This window comes from Grus americana, chromosome 2 (assembly GCF_028858705.1).
Source record: "Grus americana isolate bGruAme1 chromosome 2, bGruAme1.mat, whole genome shotgun sequence".
Classification (NCBI taxonomy): Eukaryota; Metazoa; Chordata; class Aves; order Gruiformes; family Gruidae; genus Grus; species Grus americana.
The window spans coordinates 151,436,828-151,451,111 of NC_072853.1; the positions used below are offsets into that span (position 1 = coordinate 151,436,828).

General features: G+C 37.3%; 1 protein-coding gene across 5 annotated transcripts in view; it reads right to left on the reverse strand.

Moving 5' to 3' along the window:
• MPP7 (MAGUK p55 scaffold protein 7) overlaps nucleotides 1-14,284 on the reverse strand; it is a 155,391-nt gene that overhangs the window by 12,333 nt on the left and 128,774 nt on the right. For all 5 annotated transcript variants that reach the window (XM_054817582.1, XM_054817581.1, XM_054817579.1 and 2 more), the window contains one exon: nucleotides 5,284-5,454. In XM_054817582.1, coding sequence (XP_054673557.1) covers nucleotides 5,284-5,454 — 171 coding nt within the window. The remainder of the gene's footprint in view (nucleotides 1-5,283; nucleotides 5,455-14,284) is intronic.

Sequence of the window (14,284 nt, forward strand, 5' to 3'; positions counted from 1 at the left end):
CACACAACTACATTTCAAGTTCCATCTCTGACCTGCCTGTAAATTAATCTATCAGTATGTATAAATGTTTATTTAATACGGTGTACAGCAGCCTCTACTGGTGCATGTCTGCAGAGGAAAGCAATGTGTCATGTAGATAATGGCATTACTTTTGTTCTTATTTTTTAAAAAAACATTTTTCCTTTTTTAATAGTATAGCTACTTAAGGCAAATACGGATTTTTATAGGAAAAGTAATTAAAATTCTCAATATATCCTAGCAAAGTAGAATGAAACAAGTGGTATTCAAGTAAAAAAAAATAAAAATCATTGTATTCCTATCAAGCAAAAGATTTGCCCCATCAAATCTGCATGAATATTATTTCTTCTGTCTACATGCTGCCAAATCAATGATATGCTTTTAGCTTTATTTATATATAAGGAACCCAAGCTTCACTTCCTGTGACAGATGCTTTGGAAACTTAGATGACATCTGTTTCCAGACCACAACCTCACTACTACTCTGCCTCCCCTTCCAGATTAACATTTAGAAATCATCTTTAAATTTAACTACTGGAAGGTGTAGATTCTTCTTTTTCAGTGCTGCCTTGGCAGAACTCTCATAGCTGTGTAGCATATGGAAGGCTGATTCCCAATTAGCAATGCCATCCACTATGCTGGTTTTTACACATCTCCTGAGTGTAATGTACACTTCTAATCTGAATATTCTTTTCATTTTGATGCAACAAAGATGTCGGTTTCTAATAATTATTAACCTGAACATGGTTTGAACTCCAGAAGAGAAAAAAAGCATCAGGGTTGAAAATGATAATCCAGATTCTTACAGTAAAATGCCAGGCATGTGCGACCCATGACTGTAGCATAGTTTTGGTTTACTATAAATCACCCCAGGCAGCAATATTTAGAGTTACGGGGACAGATATAGAGATATTTTGTTTATTATTTTAAAGGAACATTTATGTTGCTTGCTGTTGCATGTTGAGTCACATAAGCTAAGTAATGGTTGAATCCCGCACAAACGGACTGCAGTGCCTACCTCCCTTTATTGAGGGACGCTTGCAGAATTAAACCACCAGTCATTAAAACTTGCATTAAATTTTGCACCATTCAGACATATCTGAAGAAAACTGAAAAAAATTGTTTGATGGAAGTTCAGGTCTCAGGAAGGTTAACCCAACCAGCCATTCTTCACCCACAGATACATATTGAGCTCCTAGAAGTCTATTTGGAAGAAGAAAAAGAAAAAAAAAGAAAAAAAAAGAAAAAGGAAAAAAAAAGAAGCCATGCTTTGGAAAAGATTTTGAGAGTTAGGTGACAACATCCCTGCAGGGATCATAAAGACCCTGTAGAAAACATGCCTTGACAGAGGCGTTGTGGCTCAGTTACTAGTACAACTGAGCACCATAATGCAATGACTGCGCATGCATGTCCTACTGTGGCTCAATGAGATACGCGGTAGGAAAGCAGAACCTCATTTTTTTGTGCTACAGTGAATTACAACTAGCAGTGGGAATGTACTTCAAGATTTGCTGTTCACGGAAGCAGGATCAGTGAGTTCATACCAGTGTTCTCATGGGCAAGGCTAGGCAATACGTTACATCCTATGTATTCATTGCTGAACCATGCTGACCTACCCATGCCTTCAACCAGGAAGGTTTAATGAAGACAGCAATTCTAGGTCTCTTTCTTCATTGTCCAGATAGTTTACTTGAAGTACTATGGCCACGACAGGCCATTTGCCTGCACTACTGCTGTAGATCTAGTAAGTCTCTGCAAGCCACTACTGAATACATATCAAAGGTAAGTCAGGAGATGTAGAAAGCTAGGAGCCACTTCCGTTTAATCCTCCCTGCTCTCAGACAGACCTGGCCTCCACATAGCTCCTTCATGATAAAACCAAAAGTGAGGGATTTTTTTTTTTTTTAAATGTAAGTAATATAACAATAGAGAACTTTTCCAGTCCCAGATTCCTTTTCTTCGCAGTAGTGACCAGAAGGACACCATTGTGGGGAGTACTGACAGCCTAATTCAGAGACAGAGACACTTTTCTGGTTGTGTCACACACTGATAATAACTACTCCTTCATGGTTACACACATCTGGTCCTTGCCTGCTTAGGACAGATACATCATCATGAATGACCACAGCATCTGAAAGGCTTTGCACGCCTCTGGCGATAACACTGCATGCACATAACTGTGTGCATTTGGGGGGACATGCTCATGGTTTGATACTACTGATCTTGTTTTACCCTAGCACTGCCCCTTCAGAAAGCTCTGACTTAGCTAATACTACACCCTGTAAAGTCATAGTATGCGGCACATCCATTCTGGCTCTTAGGAAATAAAATTTGTGCTAGTCTGCTCCTCACAGTTACTGAGGCAGAAGCCTTTGTGAGCAGGACTTTTTCCTCATTAATGGAAATGAAAATTCAAATGTCTGAATAATATGTTTCATATCAAAATATTCTGCCTTTGCCTGATAGGGCTGCAAGGTATCATGCTTGGGATGCAGGCAGTGTTTTTGAAGGAAGACTTCAAGGATTTGTTGGCAGCCTGGGAACAGTAAGTTATCAGAAGATGACTGGTGACATGATATTGGATAATTTTGGTTTTAGCAGACTCATCACAGATGACTGGTGACATAATATTGGATAATTTTGGGTTTAGCAGACTCATCACATTCCTAACAACTAAAAGCACAGCAGAAGCATCTGTATCATTACTGCTTCAGATGATCTGTTATTTTAGCCCCAAGGATATGCAGGACTTCATTCATGAACCTACATTTGCAGACTAGGTAAAATCTTGACAAACTAATACATCTAGCTGAACCTAAGACTAGTATATATCACACTACAGGGTGCTAAAAATTCCTGCGTGTGCAATTTGTGTTCTGTAAATTAGACTAGACCAATTTAAAATGAAGGCAAAAGAAATTTCCACTTCAAAGTTGTCAAACTCCCTCCCCCTAAAAAAGGACAAAACAAAACCTAAAAAACCCTTCCAACAGTAAATTATACATTTAGACCTAGTACAATAACAGAAATTTAGTGCCCCCACCAATTCCAGCTAGAAATTAATTATCTGTCCTTTTGTTTCCTGGTACTAATATCCAAATTAGACTTGATGGATTATATTGAACGCTGCTACTGGCACACAAAAGCTCTTTAAATGTGTTCACTCCTACTGTACCTGCATTGCTTAGCTCTGCTAGTTTTTCCACATTTTGCCCAAGACATTTTTATGGTATTGGCCAGACTTAAGCTGCTCTTAATATCCAGAGAAAAACATTAGAATTACTGAAGTCTGCAATAAATTTCTGAACTGCTTTTGTTACTGAAAAAGCACACTTTCTTCATTTGATTTATTACAACAAAAATCAAATGAAATCTCTAGGTATTCCTTAGATCAGAAATATGCAATTTGTTATCAAAAGTCTACTTATCACACTTTTGCACTGCACTCTGTTGATGTAAGTGTAAAATCAACTCAACCATGTTATTACTTGTTGTACATAGCCCACAATCTCACAGTGATCACACTAGTAGGGGGTTGAATTTTAGTGCTGGAGAGTGACAAAACTGTTTATTAAAAACTAAATTTAATGTTCCCTTGGATTTGAGCGATATAAAAACACAGCTACTCAACAGTTTGTAACAGTCCCTGATAGAGGGTCATATTTCTCTGCTCTGCTGCTTTTAGAATGGAGGAAACTTTACTAATGAAGCATCAACCTATGTGCTACTGCAAAAGAAACAATACGCAATGAGACATTACTCATTGGTAGTAATGGTTACTCATTACTCATTGGTACTCCAATGGTTACCTTTGAAAAATTTAAGATCAGGTACTTTCGGTTTTTTATGAGACCGAGGCAATGCATTTTGGTAGATAATGAATGCTGTGGGGAACCTTTGGCAGTGACAGATTACAGAAGAACAGAAAGCTAAGGATGACATTTTGAGTCTTCTGCAGCTATGTTTACATCTGTTCTTGGCCTACAGAAGTCCACCTCTCATCCACCTTTCTCTCTACTTCTCCATTTACTGATTCTAACACAGTAGATGGATTTGTTGCTTTGCACTTATATATTCTGTCTTGGCTGACCATGGATATTTATTCTGCTCTTTTTTCCACATAGGTATATTGATCAATATCTAAGAGCAGAACACTGACCTAATTCATATGAGCTTTAGTACAGCTTGACTGCCAGGTTCAGACTAGTAACTATGGTAGCTATACTTTAATGTCATCTCCTTTTGTTTTAGCAAGGCTTTAAACATCATCTCCTAAAGCATCCTTATATGCAAGTTGGGACATCCTGTCTAGATGGGTGGACTAGTAGATAGGTGAAAAGGGAGTTATTGGTCCGAACTCTATTGGATAACTCATTACAAGTGGAGTTCCGCAGAGGTCCAGGGTAGACCCTGGGACATGCTCTGTTTCATCTGTATCAATAACCTGGAGGAGGATGCAGAATGGGCCCTCATCAAATTTGTAGACGCCAAACTGTGTGATGCAAGTGACTTGCTCAAGGGAAGGGCTTCCATTCAGAGAGACCTTGATATGTTACAGGCATGGGCTGGCAGAACTTCTGTGAAATTTGATGAGGACAAAGTCCTGCATCTGGGACAGACTAAGCCCCACAGCTGTACAGGCTGGGGAGCAGCTTGGATGAAGAGGACCTGGGGGTCCAGGTGGCCAGTGAGCCTAAGTCCACAGCACATGCTGTCAGCAATGAAGGCTAACAGAAGACTGGGCTGCATCAGCAAAAGCCTAGCCTGTAGATAGAGGGAAATGATTCTTCCCATTTACTCAGCGCTCGTTAGACCCTGTGAGGAATACTCTGTCCACACTGGGCCCTGCACTACAAGAAAGATGTTGATAAACTGGAGCAAAGCCAGTGGAGGGCCTCCAAGACGGTCAGCAGCTGAAGCACATGACCTGTGAGGAGAGACTGAGGGAGCTGGGCTTGTCTAGCTCAGAGAACAGATGGCTTCAGGGGGACCCACCAGCACCCTTTTGATACTCATTGAGAAGATGGAGGCCACCTCTTTACTGAGGTGTGTGATGGGAAGACAAGAGAGGACACAGTGGGAAGACAAGTTCCCAAAGTTCTCGTCATCAGCAACCTGATCTGAATTCAGTGTTAATCCTGCTGAGTGGGAGGAAGGACCAGGTGACCTCCTGAGATCCCTTTCAATCTGAAAGATTTTGTGGTAAACATTGTGCTAACCAGTAGTCCTCTGTTTTACCAGGTCAAAAATAAAGAAAACAACTTACCAACCAAAACTACAAGCCTGTATTTGTCATTAGGTTGTCGTCTATATTTTGCAACTTCTTCATATGTTGGGATATCTGCTGTATCATACTGATCACTCTTCTTGCACTCATACATAGATTTGTTTGTTTTTTTATCTTTTCTGCTAAGACGAAAGCTTCTTCTAAAACCAGCTGCAATGAGAACAGGATTTTTTCAAAGTAAGAGAATAAGTCTTCTCAAAATATTTGAAAACAGTCTCTTCCAAACATTTGAGGATTGGTTCATGGAATAAAAAATGGATTATATGTTTAATAAGCCATGTCATTAGAATGACATTTTCCCACAATTTTAAACTATATCAGGTGCCTATTTAAACTGCAAAATTAAGATTACCAATAAAATCATAACAGTTGCAACAACAAGCTGTAAAATATAATTACGAGAAGTGGTTAACATATTTAGATAATTTGAGTATCTTATACATTAGTATATATACACAAGGAAATTCATGCAATATGGACTCTCGTACCACACTTAACTGCATTTCTATTAAATCACCATGACACACAGTCATCAAATACAACATATGGTAGAAACACATCTGGTGATTGAAAGGGTTAATGAGAATTAACTCCTTGAAGAATTTTTTGCGCTTAGCTCCATGCTGATAGCATAAAAAAAGGCACACAAAACCTTTCCCAAAGATATTTAAAACCAAACACTGTTAGTTAAATTCCTAAACACTATGAAGCATCCTGGACAACACAGTACCCATGTTATGGATATGTTAGCATGAAATTAAAAGTTAATATTCCTATTAAATTTGCATTTACAATTGCATCAACAGTGTGACATCTACAGTGCCTATCTAGAAGACTGGAAATTTCACATAGCTTTTAAGTACTCTCAAAGGAGATAACCATAGGCATTTTCAAGCAGAACAGCACAAAAAACCCCCTTCTATGTGTATGTTAGAAACGAATTTACTCCTCTGTTCATGATTACCTTACAGTTTTTCAAATAAATCCTTTACATTGCATTATATTACATTTTACTGGTATCTCTATGGCACCACTTTTGTTCTAGAAGGCACTATAGGAAGGACTGCAGAGAGGACTGCAAAGCTGATTTCATTATTTGGGGGTAATAAAGTAAAACACAAACTACACTTTTAATACTGGAAAAATCCCAACACCTTTTTTTTTTTTTTCCCCCCAGAACATTTCATAGGACAGTAAACATGTGTAAACTTCTGGTGAACCCAGATTTTTCAGCAATATGTTTTCATAAACTTGTAACAGCACTTACATTTAGGTGTTTGAGAAGTAATCATATTACAATTTTTTCTTCAAAGGTAGTATCTGGCAAGTTCAAGACTCAGTTCTGCAAATATTTAGAACCATACCTGAAGCGAAATCCTGTGAGGCTTAGCTACAGGCTTAGCATTTTGCACACACACAGTTCCACTTAGCATAAATCTTTGCAGAACCTGGATCACAGAGGATGTTAACCAAGTTATTTTACTGATGTGAGCCCCTATACCTATGGGAATCTACAACACATGCATACACACAACATGGGAAGAAAAAATTCATTGAGAATAGTGATGCCAATCCATCCATATTAAAAATATGAATAAGTAAAATGAAAATCAATGAAAAAAGAGATGAGCTAGCATCCACAGAAAAGGCTAATGACATTTTTAAGAGCTACAGTATTGTCTGGACTGAGAAGGACATGGGCAGGGACAAAAAAGGGACCAAAATATGAGATATGAAAACATAATGAAATAAAGTGAATTAGCAGAACACTAACACTGAAGTGCCTGCCGTCAGAAAAGCCCAGTCGGAGCTGACAGCTGTGAGCATACACACCCAAGAGAGGGCCCGGGAGATCTTGTCTGCTCTAGGATGGAGTCTGTCGTGACACGACGACGTTTTCTTCCTACATAACTACACCTAACTGTACAGACAATGATATAAAGAAAGGTTAAAAGTAGCGTTAGCAATACATACACATGAAGCGCGTTAAAAGTTTCCTAAACCCTAATCTAAAAGGCTCCAGATTTAAAAAAAAAAAATCCGTTACCCTAAAAACAAGCTGAAAATTGTTCTGTATAATCATTTTATGGGAAGAGAAGGGGAAATAAAAGAAAAAGAATAATTCTTTACCATTTGCTATTAAATGGTTGACAGAATAAAGAGCTTTGTCACAAAAATCGAAGTCCACATATCTGGAGAAGGTAAAAAACAAGGGTAGAGATGAAATGAAACTAAACCAAGTCTCCATTCCAGTTTGGTGTTGACCTTACAAATATCAAGAGCTCTGAACCTCTGAGTACCTGTCTCATAGTGCCATTACCAACAGCTTCTTAACCTCAGCTTAAATGTCCAACTGTCCAACTGTGGAATCTTTAGGAAAAGTATCCTTTTTGCAAAATCTTCATATCAATTCAATATTCAATGTTGTTAGGTTTAAGACAACCATTGTAACTTGTTTCTCTTTTCTTCATACACTTCATTCAGATTTCATTACCAAACTACCAGCTGGTGGGTTATTTAAGAATTTTCATTCCTTCTTTTCTTAAAAGGGTAAAAAAGAACAAACCAAAACAGACTCTTTTGTGTGTGTGTGTGTGTGTCAAAAGGGAGAAGAAGGAGGAAAACCTTTCAGCGCTGTCTTCAGGCTGATTCGTCCCTTGTCACTTTTAGAGGCTGCGTATAAAGTATCACAAAGACTGGGGTGACACGGTTCCACTGCTAACATGGGTTTCCTCGATACCTTGATATCCTTGACAACACTTGATATTTCTGTGACTGAAACTCACTGGTAAAATGAAAATAGTAATATTGTCCTGTATTTTAAGAAGGTTCAATAACAAGTTCACCTAGGACTTAAGACTTCACAGAAAAGCTACTATATTGATTAAAAAAACCCAAACATGGGAACCAGAGATAATAAAGCAAATTTCCAGCATGGCTGATTTCTCTGCAGTGTGCTGCCGAAGACGCTCTGTAAAGCTACCGAGTATTTAAACCCTGTGATATGCTGATTGCTTTGTCGCTTTAAGACTATTGTCAATTTGAAAGTTGTTTCAAATGTTCCTCAAAGCCTATTTGAATAGCTCTCCAGAGAAACCCAAGAACGCTTGCTTTAAGTAGCTTTCAAAACCAAGGAAAACGTACACTACAGAGAGACAAGATGAGACTGTTTCAAATACATCCAACATTTTTATGATACTGCTACTGCATGCCTGGAAACATGATTCTCCGTCTCTCACATCTGCCATTCTATATCCTCACATATGTGGCTTAACTTTACTGTGACCTTCAGAGGCTCTTTTATAAAGAACCGTTAATAAATATTTCTTATTGAACTCTGCATTTATAATTGCATTATAAGTTGGGCAGCTATGACTGTGCAGACAGATTAAACTGAACTGCAACACCATCATACTTGCAAGGAATAAAACCATTTATGAACAAGCAAAAAATATTCTGCTAATGTTTGCATATTTTAAAGTTTAGGAAAAATGAAAAAAACTTCATGTATTTAAATTAACAATAGAGCATTACTAAAAATATAGTGAAAATCACTACCAAAACCCAAAACCAATCCTGAGAGGCAACAGAAAAATAAAGTTTTTATAAAATGATTAAACTTAAAAGTAAATTCCTATAAAGAGCAGAGGGAAAAAAAATTGCTTGCCCAGAATATTTGATAATATAAACCTCAATGAATATGAAAGGAGCTGCAGGCTACACTGTCTGTGGAACATGGATATCAGCAGAGATTAAACTTTGTTGCCAAGTATTCAGACTATAAAATAAAAGGGGAAAATTCTGTCACTAAAGCCACATAAAATTCTGAACATTGAGAAGTTTGCACCAGCTCAATGGTTTCAGCTACATGACTAGAAGCTCAGTGAACATGCAAACCCATAAACTACTGCTGGAATGTAACAGTTTGGTGAAATAAGAACAGCCGCTGGGAAGAAAATATGAAGAACAAATGTTCTCAAACTACAAATGTCTCCAACCTTGTAACACTTCTCAACATGAAATAAAAATCAAAAGGCACTACTAATAAGCTTAATTAAGGCCCAACAACAATCCAAGAGAAACTACTTACATCTCTAAGAAAAAGAATGAAAAAATCCCTAGCAGAAAAGTGTGATTATTCTGTTAACCACTAGCAATATACATTTGGTCATCTCAGAACACCATCCTTACATCTACTTAGAGAAATCCAATTGGACCTCACACAGAAATGCAAACTAAAACCAGGCAATGCACGAACCTCTCTCCCCTAAAATACTTTAAAAGGATGCTGATGTATAAAGCTGTCCTTATTTAGATTTAATTATATAATTCTAAAGAAGAAGTGAACAACAGATTGTGATTATGTTGTGTGAATTTAAATCCAAATATATTCATGAATGTAGAAAGATAATTTCTCAAATTCAGAGAAATTACACTAACAGGAAATATTATAACTTAAATTCACCACGAAGGCCCCACTCACAGAGTTTTGTTCATTTTCATTCATTAAAACAAGTACTTAAGTATGTGTTTAAATTATGCATATTCTTCACTGAATTTTGTCTAATCTTACAGAATTTACAGTGAACAAACACTATTTATTTCTAAATGCATTTGCAAGTACTTTTTGTATTCATATTACTGACAAAAGCAAATTTGGTACCACAGTCATTATCTAGGTTTGTATGAATACAATATTTTTACTAGATATTTCTGGATTTTTTTTTCCCCAAAAAATATTAGGAATATTTTTTATACTGGCTTGTATACCGAGTATTTCTATTGTTACACAGGAACTGCACAAACACAGAGCAGACTTGGTACTCTGCTTGCTTCTGGACTGATTCCCAGCTTGCACATTTAGACAGGGTTAATAAAAATTTAGATTATGTCTGGGTTTTTAAGACAAAATTGAGAATAGTAAACAGATGATATTCATCTATATTTACTGTATGTTCATAAAGGTTCAAGTAATGTAACTAGAATTTAAGCTTGGCAAAGGCAAACTCCTAATGTTCTCCCCAGCAATTCCTCAGGAAATTACTACAGAAACACACAATACTATATTGTAACTTAAATATTAGAATTTGGTGAAAAATCATGAAATTTATCTGAGTCACTTTAGAGAGGAAGGTTCAAAATTAATAGTAGCATAACCTTGGACATGAAAAATCTGACCCCAAATGGTACAGACATTCTGCTTTCTGAAAGCTGCCTCTTCTGTTGCTCTTCATGACCACTTCATGTGTGTCTAAAGTACGTGTCCTTTCAGAGAGGATTGGATGTTCACAGAATATCTTGGTTCACAGATTGAAATGCCAACAAATACAGAGCTCTAAACCCGTAACAAGCCATACAATCAACTAAAAAGTCATTAATTGATATTAGAATTCTTGTAGATCACTTGATGTGATTACACGCTATCAAAAGCAACATGAAACATGACTTACTCTTTTTGGTTTCAGGAAGAGGGACTGTTTATAAATGTAGTGATAGAACAAGGGGTAATGGCCGTAAGTTGAAGGAGGGCAGATTTAGATTAGATATTAGGAAAAAATTCTTCTCTATGAGGGTGGTGAGGCACTGGAACAGGTTGCCCAGAGAGGTTGTAGATGCCCCCTCCCTGGAAGTGTTCAAGGCCAGGTTGGATGGGGCTTTGGGCAATGTGGTCTAGTGGAGGGTGTCCCTGCCCATGGCAGGGGGGGTTGGAACGAGATGATCTTTGAGGTCCCTTCCAACCCAAACCATTCTAGGATTCTATAATTCTATGAAGTAACTGGTGTATCTATAGTTTGAAAACTGTTTCTAGAATTTAGACACACAAACAATCTACCATACTTCAACTTACGTCATACAAACTCTCTGTATGTGTGAATACATATAAGGTTATACAGGTCAACTCCTTCATCAATGGTTAAGCTAATTCAGACAGCCTTGCTCTTGTAATGCAAACCCAATACAACAACATATAGACAAGCAGTTACTCTGATGTCACTAAAACACCCTGAACTTGTTGGTGTGACCCATGTCCTTCAGGGACAATGTTTTAGGTTTTGTTTTCAGTGTACTATGTTTAATCAAGACTTTATGTTATAATAGTGAAGAGACTTGCTTAGAAATTCTTAGTTACTTAGTAATCAAGGAGTGCCATAGATGTCTATCATCTTTCAAAATCATGCACATTCCGAAAAATTGAGATGCTCAGGATTCACTCCAAAAACCAGTACTGCAAAGGACAGGTGGGCATTCAGAATAAGCTGCTTTCAAAAATAAGACATATTTGTTTTCCCACTTTCCAAAAAAGCAACAGGCAGGAAAAAAAAGTATCTTTGAAGGCCTCCACTACCCTTGGGATTGAAGGAATATATAATCAGACCAATGGAAAAGAAAGAGGCTCCTCCTACACAGGAAAGTGGACTGCAGCACTTAGATATGATACTGGATCCCATGTACCTCACAGAGGGTTTACAAAGTGTCTTTGCCTAGAACTCTTGTACGTTACAGGCTGAGTTTTATACCTTGCACAACACATAGGTAAGAGTTTTGTGTCCTCCCTGCAGCTGGTCAATAGTTTTGTTTAAATTATTACACTTTAGGTGGTGGCATTTGTCCAGGCCAAGAAGTTGCTCCACAGCAGTTTGTTCCTTGAGAAAATACAACTGAAAAAAATTTTAGGAGAAAAGCAACCCTAAATGTGTCTGAACAACATTGGGCTCCTAATGGTTTGTGAAACAAGGAGACACTAGAGTGTATGAGACAGTTTAAACTACAAATCACCGTGTCCTGTTACCATATGCAAAAGAACATCAACTTTCAAAAGCCTACCTGCTTGATCTTGAGAGGATAATTTTTAATGAATGATTCTTAGTGAAGAGCTCCAAGGAATCTCTAATTTCTAAACCAAATAGCTAGCTATTCACAACCAGTTAATATACTTGTGTCCTTATCCCAAAACTGGTCCTAACCTTAAACAAGGCTTTTTCTCCATGTCGTTCCATCGTCTTGCTCTCCTCTCTGACAAGTCACTTCCAATAGCACAGACCTACATGAGAGGGCTGAAGGTACCATCTCTGGACCGATGGCAGCACTCCACTGCGTGGAAGCTCTCAAGAGATAAACAATTGCCTGCACTGCACAGTATTTCTCCAATAATTTTTGTAAAGTTTTGCCTAAATAAACTACACCCCATCTTGATTTTTTGTTCTTTGCATCTGGGACAACAGTAGCTTCTTCTGCAAGACATTTCTTTCCTGATGACCAAGCCTTTTTGGTAATCATAGACCAAAATATTTCACTGAAAGGGCTACAGCGCTAGGAAGAGGTGGATTCTGTTTTGCCACCTTCATTCTCCAATAAAGCATCAGCCCACTAAGATCTGATTGCAAAACCATGATAGTCTCATCTTCAGAATTTGCAGACAGAAAGAAAAGATGGGAGGAGAGATCTTTTCTGTTTCAAAGACAAGATTTCATAAGGAAAACACAGTTCATCTGGAATCACATCCTAAGTATCATTTTCCAAGCATACTTCAATCTCTCAATACAATTGTGATTCAACATTAATTTAGTTAATCAACTCACAAAGGTAAGAAGTTTATTTTCAGCATGGTCAGGTGATCACTAGTTCCACAAATACCTGATGACATTATACTATGTGAAAGTTTTGGAAAAAGATCAACAGTCTTTCAGGTATATCGTTTGTGTGTTCGTAGTTTATATACCACATTTAAAAACAGTATCCTGCAATATGAAAACCATCTCTTAATTTACAGTACTGGTGTAGGGTGTTTCAGAGAGCTCAGTGGCTTGGATGTACTAAAGCACTTTTGACAAGTTTCTTCCCATTCCTCTTGTAGTAGGAGGATGAAAGCCTTGGGAAAAGGGCTGGTTGCCACAGAATCCTCTCCAGCCAGCCTTCAGCTGGCAGGAATTCTGGACAATTTCAACTAAAATATTTTTACATAGCTTTTAAAATGGCACAAATTAAAAAGTTGAAACATATCATGGAACATTCACCTTTTTTAAATGTTACTTTTGTTTGAAATTTGGAATCTTGAAGCTGAAGCCAAAGGACTTCTTCCCCTCATCTTCCCCCCCTCTTCCCCCATCCCTGCAATGATACATGGAGCTCAGACAAGCTTTAAAGCTGAATTTAAGCTATTGAGTTGTTATGATTTATTTTATTTTGTAATGTGGAAACAGAACCGGTGCCCGCAAATTTGCTTTGTACTCTCACTGAATCCTCCCAAAATTGTTAGACATGTACAAAGAAAGTGTAAGCAAAACTTTGATAAAACCTTGAAAGCGTGTCTTTAAAGACTTACTCGTACTTTTCACGATACAGTAACCTTTGTTTCATTAAACACATTGCTTACTTAATGTATTTTAAAAGCCAATATTTTTCCCAAATTTATATATATTTTTCATTTTTGACTTAAAAATCAAACCGGTATTTTAGTAGCTTATGTTTAACCAGATAAAGGCATACACTACATAAATCCTTTATGTCAAATCCAATGAGCCATTTTTAAAACCTTAATATTCATGCTTTTCTCATGCAGAGTAAGGACATTTGTATGCAGATTACCCCCAAAAGCAAAGTGGACACAGTAGTTCCAGGGAAAAGCAGCTGAAAGAAAGGAAAAAATTGTCTTTTGTAACCAATTGCTCACCTAGATAGGATCCACTGTTGTGACCAGCACATTCAGCATCTTCTGGACGAAGTGTAAAAGCATACAGAATAAGAGCCAAGAAATAAAGCAGAATAGTTAGAAGCCCAGCAAAAAATACAGAAGAAATTACTTAAAAAAATGACAACTGTACAAAGCATAGCATTAAAAAGCCTTCAATAAGCCATTTTCTTAAAAACATAAAACAACATTTATTGTTTTATATTTTAGCTGGAGATATTCTGGAATTTTGCAGCATGCACACTGATCTTTTTACCTTTCCAAGCAAAAATTGTGATGACAGCAAACATT